Consider the following 18,054-nt stretch of genomic DNA (forward strand, 5'->3'; position numbering starts at 1 on the left):
AGCGAGCGAGCAGGGGGAGGGGCCGAGAGAGAGGGAGAGAATCTCAAGCAGACTCCCTGCTGAGCACAGAGCCTGATGCGGGGCTCGATCTCACCACTGGGAGATCATGACCTGAGCTGAAATCAAGAGTTTGATGCTTAACCAACTGAGCCACCCAGGCGTCCGAGCTTTTACTTTTTTTTTGAGGCTACGAGTGTTGAGTGTCAAGACTCTGGATGTTTTGGAATGTTCCCTACCTGTTTCACATTTAAAAATTACCCCCAATTTTTCACCTATGAATAAAATAAATCCAGGCTGAAGGCTGTTGATGTCAGGAGCGGCGGCAGCCCCGGAGCCGGGTGCACAGCGTGGCCAACAGGATGGACAGCGTCCTCATCAGTTGCTGTGTCCCCTACCGTTTGGGAGCGAAGAACGGAAGCTCCCGGCAGGCAGCCCCACCCCGGTGTCCCGCTCCCCTTCTCCAGCACATTCCTGGCACCTGTGCCCACCTCCTGGCCCCCAGCAGGCGCTCTGTCAAGGGCTGATACAGGAACGAGGGAGTGAGCTGAGGCTCCTTTATCCCGGTAACTGCTGGGATTTCAAATCAAAGCACAAAGCATTTTAAGAAAAACCAGCGTGAACTTAAACGGAGAGGCATGCGTGGACAGAAGATCCCGAGTGGAATGCTGGTGGCACGGCTGCTGAATAATTGCGATGCCACAAAGAGACCAAGCAAACGAGACCGAGGACACCGAGGGATGATCATTATGTTTATTCGTACACACTTGCTTCCAAACTACAATTAATGTATCTAACAAAGCATATCATGCAAACAAAGATCAGAGGTTATACAAATTGAGGAAAGCAGCGCAGTAATGTATACATCCATCTTGCCTGCTTTAAACCAAATGTTACTGGACAGTTGAATGGCCTCTACATTTTGTCAGAAGGTGATTATACAGAAGGAAAAACCTCAACCTCCATCTCTTCATCTTCCTCCTCTGTACAGATTTGGGATCTTATATGATGTTTTCCAATGAATGATTTAAACATGACATGTCCTTCACACACACACACACACACACACACACACACACACACACACACACACTTTCTCTCTCTCTCTCTCTTCCATGGGGCAAAAGCAATGAATTCAAATGTCTCTGACCATCTAGAAAAGATATTCTGAAAGACCCTGATAGAAGGGATAGGAGGTGAATTTTCAGATCATTTAGACTCAAAAGAACAACTTCCTTCATGGATGATTTTGAATAGTCCACTGATCCCCTTAAGAATCCCATTCTTCCAGGAAGAATATCAACAAAAATCTATGAACAATCACAGGAATAAATACTCCTAAAGTTAAGCAGAGGAGACAAAGACACAGTTATTTAATCAGAAAATGCAAAGCCCCACCCTTTGTCTTATTTTAGAAAAAAAAAAAAAAGGTTCTTATAGACTTGACAGTTTCTGAAAAGTAGGGTTCTGTCTACTCACATAAGAGAGAATTTGGAGACAGATGCCCTTGGGAGTGTTTGCTGCTGCCTCTTCTTTCTTGGGGATATTGAAGCATATCTGAATTGCCCAATGGACAAAATCCTTACAGGGCACCTCTGAATTTTCACTGAGTGTGAGCCTTGGGGGACCTGTGGGGACTGGAGACAGAGCTGAGGAAGTGCCATGCCTCCCAAGCCAAAAGGTGGTCACAGAAACTCACAGAACAAGGAAAGGGATCCCAGGGACCCCAGGGGAATGCTATCCTAGGGCTGCATCTGGAAGGGGAAAATAAAGCTATCTTTCCTATGGTGCAAAAGCTTCCAGACCTTAGACGGTTGTCCCCAGTGTGCCTCAAAAACATGGAGGGCATCAGTCTGCCAACACGTTCCACCTGAATTTCCAGCCGTTCTGATGTGGACTTCATATACCACTGGCATGGGGAAATCCTGCAGTGAGAGTGCAGGTCAGGGGTGCTCTAGCTGACCCCAGCTGAGTCCTCCTACAGGCTCCATGGGATTGGAATCTTATCAAATTGTCAGTAGATTTATTTTTAAAAAAGAATTGTTATTAAAGTTCTCTATAAAAAAGTACAAATAGCCCAGTATACTGTTGTTCTATTGGAATTAACTAATTTCTTCCTTAAGGTTTAAAAAAAGGTCTTTGGAACTTATGGGCCTTAGTGTAGGGTCATTGTAAGGCTGTTTGATGACTGAGTTTGACCTACACAATTATCAACTGACACCTGATCACGCAGATCAGAGGCACAGGGGCCCTAGTCATACATGATTTTAACCCTCCCAGAGAGTCCCTGACATTAGAAAATGAACAGGATTGTGGTTGACACCATTTCTAGATGCCTTCACTCACTATAACTCAGGTAACCTTCCCCAAGTTTCTGTATCTTCTGCAGCAGAAATATACAGCATTCCCTAGATTTTGTCTCATCGGCCCAAATGGGAAATGACAGACATGTTTACAGTCTGGTATATTCCATAAGATGTAACCCAAGCAACTCAAGGAAAAGGTTTTAAAAAATAGTTTCCCACTTGTCACTTTAACGTGTGTCAGTAAGAACCAGAGTGCCCTTTTCCTTCACTGGAACTAACTGTCTTGGCCTCGCTGCTCCTCTCTTAACGACCATCATCCTTTGGGTCCCTGGGTCAGCATCTCCTTCCTGATGATGACTAGTGTGCTCAGTGGGGGACCAGGCACTCCTGCCCTTGCTGGGCTTAAAGAGACAGGAAATGGTGTGATATGCACACACAAGAAATAGGTGACTTCGTAAGACCAGAGTGAGAAAGTGACTGTCAGTTGGTGTTGCCTTTCTGAGGCATTTAAAAATATCAGACTCTCACTTTCTCTCCCTCTTCAGTCCTGAGAAAATGAATCCCTGCAAAAACCCAGATTTCTCCCACTAAGGGCAATCAGGTGGGGACTGGAGTGTTAGTTCCTTCCACCACTTCTCCATCCATCCCTGGCCGCCATCGTTCCCGGCAGGAAGCCACAGAGGAAGGCGGGTGGGAACCTACCGGCTTCCGGTGCACGCTGGATGGTTTGGCTCTGCCCAGAGAACTGTGAGCCACCTCAAGGCAGGCAGGGGCAGGGGGGCTTCCAGTGGCTGCTGAGGATGTGGTTGGCCTTCACGGGATGCTTTTTGAGGAGGACTAGACTGTGTTCCTGGCAACAAACTTGCTCTCAGGGACCAGCAGGAGGTGGATATCAAATGCACCAACAACCAACGACGCAAAGCCACTGGAAATGGCAGTAGCTTCCTTCCCGAGGTGCCCTCTCCTTCCTTCCACACCCTCCTACCTTCCTCCTCCTGCAAGCATCCTTCCGGATACACTCAATCCCTGCTCTTCTTTAAACGCCTTATGGACCTCAGCCTCCACCGACCTCTCCCCTCTCTGAACACCAACGGGTAGCTCTCTTGGGTCTACACCCTCGTTCCAGCAAGTACGTCAGCTCGTCAGCTCGCTCTGCTGAGGATTGCAGCTCAGAGAGGTGCTCCACGACCCTTGGCTGGTTGTCTCAACTGTGTTCTTTCATCACCTTTCAACCGACCATCTCAGGTCAAGTTTCTAAAGTGCCCTAAACGCTCTGATTTTCGGCCAACATTCCTCATAAGAAAGCCTGATACATCTCATAAGACAAAACAGACGGAGACTCTGCATTCACTGGCACCAGGTCGTGGGGATCAAAGAGAAGCAGGTGTGAAAAGCAACCACTGCCTTTTGAATTAGTTCCTGCCTTTAGTGAACTGCCCATTAACCTCTGAGGGCTATACCTGGCTGCGCACTCTAGATACTTCCATCGAAACTGAGCATCTAGCCTCTTTAGACAAGATGCCAAGAGAGGGGCTGCCAACCCATTGGCCTGCAGCCTCAGAGCCAAGTTCTGCTGCTGAGTAGCCCCCACCGTCCAAGAGAAAAGAATGCAAGCCAACGTGAATGGCCCTTCAGAGTCTCGGGCCACAGAGTCTGGCAGAGAAGCAGACTGTACTAGATGCTGCCTGGGCCCTGGACCTCCACAGGCCCCAGTGATATGGGCAGCACTTGGGGGCTGAACTTCAAGAGTTCAGGTGTTCTCCTCATTCCAGCTGACAACTTCCCTGTGGTTTTCACACAATGCCCATGAAGTGGGACTGCACCAGAGAACTGTATAGATCGCTGCTTTTGTAAGCTGGCCTAACAGTTGGTCATGGTCACCTACACCGTTTATTCTTTCAGAAATAACCATCCTGGGCTGCTCAGACCTTTACAACATTAGCCTTTATCTGAATCCGGTACAAAGCCATGCACCAAACAGGGCACATCACGGTGATACTTCAGCAGGTCCTGAGGTTTACTGTCTTCCCCCCAAGTTTGGCCTCAAGCCTTCTGTCCCTCAGGCTGAGCGCAGGGCCCCACAGCCAAGAGATTTTCTTTTAAAACTGCCACACATTCTGAAAGAATACAAGCCAGCTGAGATGCTGAATATGTTTCCTGGAGAATTATGAATAATTTGGAAATGTGTTGGCTGGGTGAGGGAAAGCCTGAGACTGTGGCTGGCTCAGAAACAAGCAGGTGGCATGGGGCTCGGGAACCAACGGTCCGGAACCCCCCATGTGTTCTTTTCTGAGGCTTTCCTCACTGCCTGGGGCTTGCTGCGGGCTGGGGGGGGGGGGGTGTTTCCGTCCTGCTGCTGCTCCATCCAGGGGCAGGGTGACCGTCTGTTTTGTTTCTTAGGCTAATTCCATAAACTGGTCCCTTTTCTACTGACCAGCAGGACTGTGGCCCTGGGTGTGCTGGGGCCCTTTCTGGGTTCTGACATCTACAGCCCATAAAAGAATGCAGAGGAAGTTGCTCTTTTTGGGGCTGACCCACTGCCTACCCCATCTCTTCCCCTAATCAAGGGTTCCCAGGGCGGACCAGGCCTCTCAAACTCAAAGACCCTTCTGTGGTTGTGTGTTACATGAATTTCAGGCAAACAGCCAGAAAGTAAAAATGAGGAGGCACGTAGCTGGGAGATGCATTTGGGGCACAAGGGGAAATAGAGCGGCCCCATAAGACCTGATAACTGCTTCCATGTTGGGTGTTTTTTCTATCGTAGGAGGCTGGCTTCATTGAGGAACTTGCGTCAGCACGGTGTCTCACCACGGAGGCGCTCCTCACAAGACTGGAAAGGCTGGTTCTAGCAACAGGTGGAAGAAGATCTGCAGCTTCTAAAGAGTCTGCGGATAGTGCCAGGGGATGGCTGTGCCCAGGGGGGCTGCTGGACTGGACGGTTGTCTCACGAAGTCTGTATGTGCTGGAGCAAAGGGCGAGTCGTTCCGGGGGCAGCAAGGTGGACAGTGTGCTTCTGGTGTGTTCGCACACACATAGCAGGAAGGGCGTCTTCCTGTCCCTCCCACCCCGAGTCACTAACAGTAACAAGGCTGAAAAGGAAAAACCAAAGTCCAGCCCAGGGGCTGTGACAACATCACACCTACACAAACATACTAGGTAGACTGGAGTCAAACACTTCCTGCTGTCCCCAAGAGGAAGAGTGGCACAGGAGTGGAAAATGGTGCTGAAGAGCTAGGAGAGAGTGAGTGTCATCTCGGAAATAATCCCCCAAAACAAAAACTTTTGTTTGCAGGTAGAATCAAATATTTATATATATATTTATATATATATAAGCCTAACTGATCATGTAAAATAGCCATTCATTTCAAAATTAGATCTACGATAAAAAAATTAATATATCCGATACAGTGCCAATGTGCAGGGTACCCGGGGGGGTGGGGGTGAGGGGAGAGGAAGCACGCAGCAAGGAATTAAGCGAAAGCTTAATCATAAAAGCAGATTAGAAACAAGAGCCTTCACAAATATAGCACAATTGTGTCTTATAAAATTATTATAATACTCTCTTTATACTTGATACGATTATATCAATAATATAGATTCACTTGTTATTAAGGTTTATTATAAACATGCAAAATTCATTGCATGATGCATTTGCAAAACATATTAAAATCCTTCTAGCAATAAAACATCTTTGAGCTGATGTGCATCCAGGTTTTCCTGATTCTACAGCTTCAGGTGTGTCATTCAACATGAACTGGAAATGGGGACCCAAACTGTATTGGTTTTCATCTCTTAGCGGATGTCAAGGGCTGGACATGGGAGGAAAATCGATCAATGGAGACTTATGCTATAGTTAACACTCTGTTAAGTTACTGTACACCGTACTCTCATGAACAACACCGCAGCCTAGTAAATAAATAAGTACAAAAGGGGATGGGGCGTACACTTCAGCTTCTGAGGAAGTAGGTAGCAAAATATTGGTTGGAGGGTGGGGGTTGGCTAACAACACTCGTGAGTAGTGGCATGATTGCTGATGGCACCCTGGATCACAGAATAATCTCCCAGAGATTAAAATGAACACACATACACACTGGTTTATCCTTGATCTGAAATGATTTCACATGCTCATTTAGCAAAGTCCTTAGAAGATTTGGCCTCTTAAAAAGAAATGCAAGTATTAAGATAATTATCAACCAAATAGGGGAGTTGACAGGTTCACCCAACGTTCATCTGAGGTTCACTCTCTTTTTGAAGACCAGTAATCACTGGACCGTGACTGGGTTAAGACTGTCAACGTCTGGTAACAGTGAGCTTGCAAATGACTCACTGGTGGGGACATGATTCATCTCGGCCTCTTGAATTCTAGGGACTGTTTCCACTGAGGCAGAGAACAGAAGCAGTGGGTATTTCAAAGCCTCCCGCACCCCCCACCTGGCTCACATACTGGGCTCCCCGTTCTTTTGTTCCAAAGATGTCTCAGGGGGAGAGTCACTGGCCCCGGGTCAGGTTCATTTTAACATCTCTGGTTGGGGGATCCCAATGGTGGAAATTGACAGAGGGATAAGGAAAATATATCAAATCGTACCAAAAAAGGGGGAGAGTTTGTTTGCTTTCTAGGAAGGGTTAACCTACAGGCAGATATGACTTCTACATAATTAAACTGGACACTGTACATTATACCATCTTCCACTAAGATAATGTTCTTGGTTGTAAGAGAGAGACCCTAAACAGTTACTCACATTTGGACTAATAACCCTAAAATTTTCAGGCCCCCCCCCATCTGGAACAAGAGAAAAGGCCATGGCCTTAAAATTTTAGGGTTAAGGATCACTTCCCACTGTTGGGGGGCTGGGGGCTGGGGAGGCGTTGGTTCTCAGTGGTGAGTTTCATACTGCGCTCTGCAAGATGGGGTGCACAAATTGGGGGTTGACATACGAGAACCCCTCGAAATCAGACTGGTCTATGTTAGCAATGACCAGCTGATCAGGTGGTGTTAAGACAGGCTGCCCTCGCGTGAAGAACTTGTCAAAGTTTTCTGCACCTTTGCCACACTGCGGAGAAGAGAGAAAAAGAATGAAAGGTTAGTAATCATTGCAAAGCACAGGGGGCAGCTCTGAGAGGGCTCTGCAGGGAAGAGCGTGGCCCGGGGAAATTGGGACAGGTCGAGGCAGGAAGAATTCTGGAGAATCTGCACACCTACTGGATTCCAAAGCCAGCCACAGCAAACAATAACGCAAAGTCACTCGGTTGTAAACCCTCAATTGCCCTTGGAACCGAACCCCTCCGTGGAGAGGCACTGCTGATAGTAAAGGCAGCAGCAAGGACACAGCCTGTTTTATGTCACTTCCACCTCACAGAGCAAGCGGGCTACGGGCATGATGCCACACTCACGGGGCCACCAGTCACGGTCCATGTTGGAAGGCCAGGATGTTGGGTGCGAATGCAGACAGCGACCTCTGAACTGAGAGGTTGAGATTTCTGTCCCACATGTGGTTCTTTGCAACCATAATTGTAATAAAGTAAAAGCTGCGTTATTCTTGCAACTGGAAAGTTCTAAAAACCTCAGTCACTAATCTTCCTTTGGGTACCAATATTGAAGTAGGGGTGGTGGTAAGGTTGGGATATTCACCCTGGGGCCCGGCTGGGCTTCAGCATATCTAGATCTATCTGGTCACTGGCAGGTCGATACGGAGTTCCCTCGCAGGTGGTCTCAGGCTGGAGGGGTTTTGCTTGGGTGCCCCGAGCAAGGGAGAGCAGTCTCCAATCTTAGATATTCCTCTCCTCTGGGTCCACCCAGGCATCCCTGGATCTTTAACAGAGGATGGCTCTAGGTACACTGTAAAGGGGGGGGGCGAGGGGGTCCATCCCACTCCCTCGAGTGTAAAGGGGGCAGAAGACCCATGCCCCCTCCCTGGGCTGCTATGAGGGTTAAGGGTGCAGTGTCTCGCATAGACCCCAGCATGCAGTGAGAGCACAAGGATTGCTGTTATTTTTGTAAGGCCAGTTTAGTCTCACAGACCGTATTCCCACTTCCTCTTTTACATCTTTCCCATCTTCTAGAAGGTTTCCTTGAGAATCTAGCTTCACTAGGCTTTTCCCACCCTACTCCTAAGGCACGTGGTGAGTTCAAAAGGAAGGTCTTTCATAACTGACAGCTTCCCTTTCTGGGGGTGCCTTCATTTTCATGAGCGACCACCCACTCCTAATCAGGGAGAGTCCATACCAGGGGATTGTACGGGGCCCTGACAGCCTCTCTATGGAGGCCATCCTATTGGCCCTGCTCGTCATGCGGGCCCTGCCTCCCGCAAGTGAGATGGTGCAGTTGTATTTGAGGAGGATGTCCTTTGGGAACTTGGTTGATCAATGCCCAGGGCCTGGAAGATTTCAAGTGCACTTCAAGTGCACTGTAGGTGCTCCCAGAGGCTGGGACATTTGCTCCCTTAGAAAGAGATCATTTGCATTTCTTTTGCTATTCACTAAACATGCAAAGATGAGCAAGAAGGAACTTCTGGGAAAAGTAAAAGGCGAAGTCTCTAAAAGGAAGAGGAAGATGAGCCAAGGCAAAATGTGTCTCCAACCATCTAACCCTAGATTTGTTGAACTGTTCTGGCACAGGTCTGACCTTTTCTTTGGGTACCATCTTGAGGGCATTCACAGATCATCTTCTAATGGGAAGTTCCAAAAGCCATGGCTTAACTGCCAAATGAATCAACAAAAAACTAGAAGAAGAGTCCCCGAGATCTAAAAAGGGGACCACATACACATCAGCACCGAGAAGCCTGGGGATGGGGCTGGATGCTCAAGGACATGAAATTCTAAAACTGCTGTCCTGGGGAGGGTTACTCTTAAAGGCTGCCACAGCTTGTGAAGCTAAATGTGGTAACACACGGGGCAGAACCCTCGCTGCTTCAGGCCTTGTGCTGTGCGGGCTGCCGGCCCAGACTAAGGGGGCTCGCAGAGACCAGGCCAGTCCAAGCCGATCACACCGCACGGGAGGAGGACTGCTGGTCTCAGAACTGCTCACTACCAGAAGTCTCTTCCTTTTCCTTCCCACTCTAACTTGCTCTGGAATGTTCCCTGATCCTAAGGAGAGAGAAATCACATTCCAGCAAAGGAAAGCCTTTCTTAAAACCGATTCACTGAAGTGAAGGGACAAGATAAAGCTTTCAACAAGCTGTTATATTTTAAACATAGAAAAGATTCTTCCTGCTGTCTGTGGGCCAACCTTACTCATAATAATCGTCTTGTGGGCAGTGGGACTCGGGCGCCATCTTGGATGTGAGAGGGAGCAAGAAGAGACACAGAGACTGAAGGGTTCAGGGGGCACCGGGTGGTACCTGTGAGTGAGTGAGTGAGTGAGCGATGGTGGGGGTGAAGAATGAGGCTGGCCAGACTCCAGACATCCTCTCAACCTTCCTCCAGGATGATTCAAGAAGGTTATTACCATGGCCACCAGGAGGGCAGCCTCCACCACAGTGTGGGACAACAGGCAGGCTTGGGTTGGCCATGGCTTCAGAGCTCTAGGCCACCTGCAGCTGCAGGCAGCATTTGCTACTTGAGAGCAAAACCCCTTGGCGGGGCATACACTTTCTTCACATACAAAGGCCACCCACACCTGTCACCAAGGGAGGCTTTTGCCATCTGGGATGCAAAGCACCACATAACTGGTGTGGGACAAAGATGGAAGAGAGGAGGGCAGCAGGGGGCAGCCCAAACCTGGCTGGGCCAGTGTGTAAGCCCAGAAAAGTTCCTCTGGTACTCCCTGAGAGCAGACACCCGAGGGAAAATGGGAGGTACAGTGGGGAGAAGGACCCATCAGAGGTCAAAAGTCCAGGGTACAGCCTTTGGAAACTCACCGCACCTCTTTGTAAAGATAAAATGGGGATGTGAACGTCCAACTTCCAAGGCTACTGTGGGGATCAAAGGACTGAGAATGTGTGCAATCCCTTCTAAACGATCAGGCATGATACGACCTAAGGCATAACGCATACCCAGCATGTAAAAGGCATGGGATTAACATGTGAGGGATGAATGAACACTATTAATAATCTACCTGCCTTACTTAGCTCTGGATTCAGGACATACGTCCTTTGTTGTTTTGACATTCCTACCCATTTGGTAAACTCATCAATTAATAAAATGAACCTAGGAGAAATCAGGCATGGTAAAGATGGGACAAAACATAGGAAGATGCAGACTCCAGGTGGACTTTGGGATCACAGCGCTCCCCATCCAGGGCCCTGGGCAGCACACGGTCCACTCGCCACCCTGCACACCCTGTCTAAGGGCTGTGGGGGAGAGACAGCCTGCCCCGCGCAAGTCGGCTTCTCATGGTTCTTACCTGGGAGAGGCCACCGAGAATGCACAATACATGTGTTGGTCTCAATCCTGTCCTTTACCTTGGTGTCTCAGTCATGTAGAATATAACCCCATGGTCACTGGTATGGGAATTAGGGTGAGTATGAGTAGCTCGAAAACATTGCCATTACAAAGCAAAACCAAACCAAACCCAGAGGAGCAGGCAGAGCGTGGAACCAAGTGAGAGTAAAGGCGTGTTGCAAGATGAAGGAGAAAGGAAACTTATAGAGGTGGGAAATGTCTCTGGCTATTGCCAGATGTAGCAGGACCTGCTTCATCTCAGGGGACCCCGTATTTCAGTCCCACTGTGTGGTGGTCCTAGTGCAGTGTTAGTAGGAACCCTGCTGACATCTGTGCACGGCTTTCTGACTAGCGGTTGTGCACTGACTTCATTTAGCTCAATAACCAGCAGCAGAAATGAACGGGAATATTCTGCCTTGAGCCTCTTGGGAGGTCATGTCCACACCATGGGACCATCCAGTGAGGGGCCTAAGGCTCCAGGCAGCAGCCCTTTCTAAGATCAGCATGCTTAGGGAATGGTCTTCCGTGCATGACCCAACACAAGCAGGAGCACACGCTTAGGGTTACAAAATGGGGTTAGTTTGCCCACTTAGTCACTCAAGGATCTGGAAATGTGCTCACCGAAGGCCTGGATGCCCACTGCAGCCAGTGCATTTTGGTACAGAAAGTCTGGAGAATAAGAACGGACAGAGGAGAGTATTTGGAAAAGAGTCAGTGCCGGTCCTGGGAACTTTAGAATCAAAATGGCCCATGTAACGGATGCCACAGACCCACATGGTCTCACGTGGAAACGTCTCCCAGATATATTGCCAGGTGAAAGGTGCAAGGTGAACTATGGAACACATGCTACAACCTCGCTGTGGGTCTGATCACACATGCTCACGGCTTTCCAGAAGCTTACAGAAGAGAGAGCAAATAGCGGGACCAGTGGTTGGGGTGGGGGAGATAACATCTTGTCATTTTGTATCCATCTTTACTTGCTTACCTATCTCACCACACAGAGCTAGTATTTTAATAATGACTTTTTAAAAAGGGATTAGGACCTCCTTCACCTCCTGCCAACACTACCTGTGATGAGAGACTGAGACAGGTTTTCGTTTCTCAAACAAAATTAAACACTGTTCACTGATCTCTTGCCTCGGAGCATATCTCAGGAATCTGCGTGTCATCCTTGTGCAGGGGCCATGCTAAATCTTCTCCGGATCATTCCAATTTTAGTATATGTGTTGCCGAAGCGAGCACTAGGGGACACCTCCGAAAGGGCCAGTGCTGGTCCAGAGCGAGCTGGTTCTATTGATGGGTTTGTTGACAGACTCAGGCTACAAGCCACACATTAACCAAGTGGATTCTTGTAGGTGTCAGAGCCACGTGTCTAGGAGGGAACGGTCCTGGCTCATCCCGGGCTGTATTCTATGTAATAGAAACATGCACTCCATTTGGTCTGTCTTTATACTGATGGCCAGCTTTGGAGGATTCAAGGCTCCTTTTCCAAAACAAGTTGGTGTAATGACCATCGGTGTTGGAGACCTTCACTTCAGACAGCGGGAGCCTGTCAGTTCACACGCCGTTAGGCACATGGGCTGTGCTCGTACCTTGTCCCTCACCACTGAAGCTCCCTGAGGCTTGCAACAGAGCTACTTATTTATCTTGATTATTATTTTAAATGTCTCATATCTTCCCATTTCTCTTTCAAGCAGAAGAGCATTCGGGGCACCTGGGTGGTTCAGTTGGTGAAGCATCTGCCTTTGGCTCAGGTCATGATCCCAGGGTTCTGGGATCGAGTCCCACATCGGGCTCCCTGCTCAGTGGGGAGTCTGCTTCTCCCTCTCCCACTCCCCTTGCTTGTGCTCTCTCTCTCTCTCAAATAAATAAATAAATACTTTTTTTTTTTTTAATTTTTTTTAAAGAAGAGCATTTGGGAGAGTAGTTGTCAAAGAATAGGCAGACTTCTTGCCTCTCATCAACCAAGTAGAAGCTGGCTTACGCTGGTTTAAATGCACAGATCACACCCGAGTACACCATGAGGTGGCAGACTCCAGTCTCCAAAGGTTGGTTAGTGTTCACATGTTGGTGGAGTGCCCTGAGTCTTGAGAATCTCTCACTTTTGTCAGTTCCTGGCACCACTGAACGGCCAAGAGAATGAACCTACCTGCTACCCAAGAGGACGATTACCTGCAGCCCAAGGCTGCCTACGGCACTGAACACTCAGACCAGCGCTCCAGGACCCTCCTCCTTCTACCTGGATGGCCGCCGCTCTGTAGAATGACCTTTTCAGAGTGATTCTTAAGAAGAGAAGTACCACGAGATGTCCTTGGTTTGAGGCAAGACACACGGAACAGGTAGGTGTAAAGAGGCATCACCTTTGCAACTTACATTCAATTGGTTCAAAAACAACAACAACAACAACGAAACCCCGCCTGTGTGTGTGTCTGCACACAGGCACACAGCGATGTAGAGAAAAACTGATAAAGCAAATGTGCTAAAATGTTAACATTTAGGGAATCTGGGTAAAGCGAATGTAGCAATTCCTTATGTTATTTTTGCAACTCTTCTGCAACACTGAAATTAGATGTTATTTCAAAATTAAATTTTTTCAAAAATTAAAAAGGCACACTGCACTGAGTTTGATAATTACACCAGCATCAAACTTTCTAGACAAGCTAATGACACTGCGAAATGCCTTTTGCTTTACTGCACTCCGCAGACCCTGTGTTTTTTATAAATCGGAAGTCTGTGGCAATCTGGGATCAAGCAAGTCCAATGGCACTATTTTTTCCAACTGCATTTGCTCACTTCCTGTCTCTAGGCCACGTTTTGGTAATTCTCACAATATTTCAAACATCTTCATTATTATATTTGTTAGGGTGATCTGTGATCAATAGAACTCGCTAAAGCTCAGATGATGGTTAGCATTTTTTAGCAACAAAGTATTTTTAAATGAAGGTGAAGGCCTTTTTTTTTTTTTTAAGATATAATGCTAGTGCACACTTAGTAGACTACAGGATAGTGTAAACATAACTTTTAGATGCATCGGGACACCCCCAAATTCATTGCCTCGCTTTACTGCGGCATGCACTTCGTCGTGGCCGTCTGGAACCAAACCCGCAGCCTCCCTGAGATACACCTGTAAAGAATTTCGGGGTGACTGGGAAAATGAACTTGACCATGCAATCTCACCACCGTGGCACTTGTACCCACTGTTCCTGTTCTCTCTGGCTCTTGCCGCAAGGATGACAATGTCCTGATAAAAGTTATTTCTTCCCCCCTCTCTTTTTGATAAAATGAGGACAGTAATTTCCCCAGAAAGGCTCCCTGTGACAGATAAGCCTATTTCCAGAGTGCTCTGCTCATTTATCAACTCAGGAATATATGTTGCGGTGTTAACTTTATAGATTAATCTCTCTCTCTCTAATAACCACTTAAGTATCGTGAAGGTTTTTGGCTTGCCTGTGAACTAGTTATTCTGCTCTTTGGTGCCAATGGATAGAATTCAAAAAAGGAAAAAAACCAATTAACTTTCCACTTCTGATGTTTGTATAAACTGTTATTTATTATGGGCAGGATGAATGGGAACTTGAAGGCTGTTCTCAGGCATCTTATTCACATGAATAGTAAATCAGGGTAAAAGCCTACAAAATTCAAAGCGACACTGGATCAGAGTCTTAGGCTCATGTGTGCCTCGAAGGGCATACTCAGCCTTTGATTTTTCAGGCAAAGCAGAAAGAATGAGCTCTCCTTCCCTCCCTGGGTTCTCAAGATGCAGGGTCAAGTGGGCTTGGCTGTGCCATCTTTTTCCACGGAAACCTCCTATGTACCTGATGCTGAGGGAGGCAGCTCGGCCCCTCACATTCCTCCCTCAGCAACTGAACATCAACCTTTTCAGGAGTGCCATCTTCCTTAACCTTAAAAATAATAATTAAAAAAAAGGTACTTTATGACATGGAATCTTCTGAACATTAATAAGCCTCTTTGAAGACTCAGGTTTGTTGTTCAGAACATTAGCCAAATGCTGAGCTGAGGTCCTTGGTCTGTGGAACAGAGGCTCTTCCACTGTTGTGTTTTCTTTGAGAGAAAAAGGAAACCAGCTCGCTGTGTGCTTTTTTTTCCATAAAGAAGGAGAGAGAGTTATGAGAGAGAGAGAGAGCTCCTCTCCAGGAGACCATAACACAGCTGTTTTTGTTTTTGTTTTGTTTTACATAATCAACCAGTACATAAGTGATTGCCCCATCTTCTAGAAAACCATCCTCCCCTTCACAATTGCACTTGGCAGCCTTTTGGGGACATGGCTCTGCCAGGACTGGACTCCCCCACCACGGGCTGCCTGGGGGCTGGTTCTCGCTTCCTGCGGGCTCTTCTTGGGGCTGCCACTTGTGTCTGGGATGTGCACCTCTGAGCCTCCAGACTCGCCACCGTCAGGGGAGACGGCCACAGTCCCACACACCTGACGCTGGCCACTCTCCTCTCTCCACTTTCCGTTGTGAGTGACTCCAAACCGAATCCAGGCCGTGGTTGCACCGCAGGGCCTGACCTCACCATCACCGTGAGGTGGAAAATTCTGTGCGGAGCCTCCTGATGGATTTGTGCATCACGAAATGTCTTTGGCAGTGGAATTTCACATTTTCTGTGGCCCTCTGGTCTAGCTTCAGTGATGTCACTTGGGAGGCAGGAAAATTAAAAAAAAAAAGAAAAAGAAAAAAAGACAGGACACAATGGGAACCCTGGTTCCTCTGGATAAGCTCTGGGACTTACCTCTACTCTCTCAAGGAAGCTCGTGATTTTGGAGTCCGCTTTCATTGGAGCTCCAAAAGCAAATTAAAAAATAAAGCCAAGAGGAGACTCCAGAGCTGACGAGCACATACGTGATCTCCAGAAGCACCCTGCAGATAGCTGGGGGTGCTTGAAGCCTTCCTGCTGGCATTTGCAAGGACCAAAGGCTTGATTTCCTGGGCGCCGGGAGGAAATGGTCCTCTCAGCCGCTGAATCTCAGGGAAATGGACTCATGGCACCTGCTGAAAAAGCCTCGAGCAAACTTCTCCAAGGCAGACCAGCTTCGCCAGCCAGGGCTCTGGGCTCCGCTCAGAGGGGAGGTGCTCCCCGGGAGGGGTTCGGCGCCCATGCGGGTCCAAGCCTCTGGCGGCAGGTGACGGCGAGGACGTATTGCTCCGTCTTCCCTTTGAAACGACAGAACTGCCCATGGAACAATACTCAGCTCTGGATTTTATCTGTCCACTCTTTTGGCTTTTTAATTAGCCCTGGCTCAGAGCGCTACATTTTTCACTGAGAAAGCGGGGAAACATCACAGAACCCCTGGAACGGCGGCTGCACTGATAACTGGCGTATCTCGTGCGACCTCGGTCACGGCCGGACCGAAACTGCTTTGCGCTGTTGGAAACGTGCTCTCCCGCTGCCCAGACTGTCCCTGGCGTGGGGTGTCTCCGCTCCAGGGTGGCACCTCGGGGACAGAATGATGTCCAGGAGGCGGTGGAGATGCCCCCTTCAGCCGGGATTAGGGGCCAAACTCTGCTGCTCTGCAGGCGGCGTGGTGGAGGCACTGGGGGACACCGAGCTCTCCCGGGGGGCCAGAACTTTCCGGTTGACCTCTCTGCCCTTGACGCTCTTCGGCCCTGGGACAGAAAGTCTGCCGCTCACTCCTGCGGCTGCTTGCCCCTGACCCCGGCACCGCGTTGCGTCCCCTGCTGTCCCCTCCGCTGCCCGTGGGTACGTTTTCCAGCTTCTCCCAGCGGAACATGGGCTCCGGCCTGGGAAGGCTCCCTGTGAGCAGGGGACATTCCCCCCTTTCCCTCTGGCCACAGCTCTTGCCAAGCAGGCCCTTTGCACGCAAGCTTCGGCGGTCCGGCCGCGCTCCGCGGTTCCGGCTTCTGTGTTGGGAGTTCAGCGGCTGCTGTGAGGCAGAGGCCCTCTCTTCTTTCGTTTCATTCTAGCTCTTGCTCAGCTAAAAACACAAACAGCAGGACTCCAGGAATAAATAAACACGCACGCGACGCTGCTCATGGCTCAACTGCCTGCCGCGGTTAGGACTCGGCTTCCGGTGATTTCCACGGCCCCCGGGGAACAGCGCAGTCAGATTCCGGGCTCCTGCACCCGAGTCACCCTCTTGTTCCACTACATCTGAATTTAGGGCCGCGGTGTCCACAGAAGGTGGGTGAGCATGCAAACAATCTCTTCGGAAGATTAGATGGGGAGACATAGAAGGAGAGGTGTCCTATGGTTGACTTTGTTCCATCTCGTCCCTTTCTGGAAAGTGACTGACAAGTACCTGTATTTTGCTTCACACCTAAAGCAGGGTCAGCGCGTTATCACTGCTGGTCCTCTACAGAAACTGAGCTCTAAGAGGCTACTGTGTGCCTTTCATATTTTAAGAAGGGTAAATAGGACAGGGGAAGAAGAAAATCCCTAATAGAATGTTCTGAGACTGTCTGCAGTGTTATCACTGCCTTCACGCCCCCAGCCCTCCTCCAAACCAGGCTTTGTACACTGATGGGAAGGATCCTGTGAAAACCCCCTGAGTCGGGGACCGGCTGAGGGAAGGTGGGGTGCAGACATACAAGGGTCCTGCTGCACATGATGATTCAGGAGGGAGTCAACTGGCCTGATTCATTTTAGTTTTTTTTTCAGTTGGTGCTAAGAATACCTTGGAAGAGTAGAAGTGGTCTCCCCACCAGCAGTTTTATTCTTTCAGTAGAGGACACATAAGCATATTTGCATATCTGATGGGAGGTTACTGCTCTAAGAGCAAAGCTTGTGCCGACCGGCCAGGCACTCAGCCGCCCCGGGAGGGTCCCTTTTGCCTGCTCATAAGCACCTGCTGGGGGAGACCGGTGTGGGTGCTTCTCAAACAGACCGTGGGCCAGAACTGCTCTCGCTGTGGCCTCGGGGGCAGGGGCAGCATGGGCACCACCCAGAGACGGCGGCCGAGCTGGAAGGCACGGTCCACTGGCCCCCAGAGATGGGATCTGGGGGAAAGCGGACTCCCCGGGAAGCACCGTGAAGTGGCAGGTGGCGTGAGTGAGGAGCCCGATGTCTTAAAGGCTCTCAGTTTACCTCTAGAGATAGAAACGTTAAGAAAGGCCAACGCTGGTTGCCACCAACAGTCAGAAGCCGGGCAGACGGCAGTCACTGAGATGGAGCGATGGGTGTCATGGGGTAAGGACACAGATCCCAGGGCCAGAACACCACCTACCAGCTGCGTGTCTTCAGGCAAGATACTCAGCCTCTCTGTGCCTTAGTTGACCCACTGAGCAGCATTGTTGAGAGGGTTAAATGAGCCAATTTGTAAAGAACAGGGCCTGGTGCATAGTGTTTGTGAAATTAACGGAAAAAATGCAGGTCACATGGGAGGAGTCTCAACAAA

The 18,054-nt window shown here is 49.0% G+C and overlaps 1 protein-coding gene and 1 non-coding gene across 2 annotated transcripts in view; both read right to left on the reverse strand.

The window, feature by feature from the left end:
- Window positions 1–7,115: 7,115 nt before the first annotated feature.
- The window catches only part of PRKCA (protein kinase C alpha), a 385,436-nt gene continuing 374,497 nt past the window's right edge, over window positions 7,116–18,054 (reverse strand). The window contains exon 17 of the mRNA XM_021678425.1: window positions 7,116–7,354. Coding sequence (XP_021534100.1) covers window positions 7,190–7,354 — 165 coding nt within the window. The 3' untranslated portion in view covers window positions 7,116–7,189. The remainder of the gene's footprint in view (window positions 7,355–18,054) is intronic.
- LOC123326839 lies at window positions 11,817–11,924 on the reverse strand. The gene has a single exon (XR_006541369.1). It is a non-coding gene; the product is annotated as a U6 spliceosomal RNA (small nuclear RNA).

This window comes from Neomonachus schauinslandi, chromosome 15 (assembly GCF_002201575.2).
Source record: "Neomonachus schauinslandi chromosome 15, ASM220157v2, whole genome shotgun sequence".
Classification (NCBI taxonomy): domain Eukaryota; kingdom Metazoa; phylum Chordata; class Mammalia; order Carnivora; family Phocidae; genus Neomonachus; species Neomonachus schauinslandi.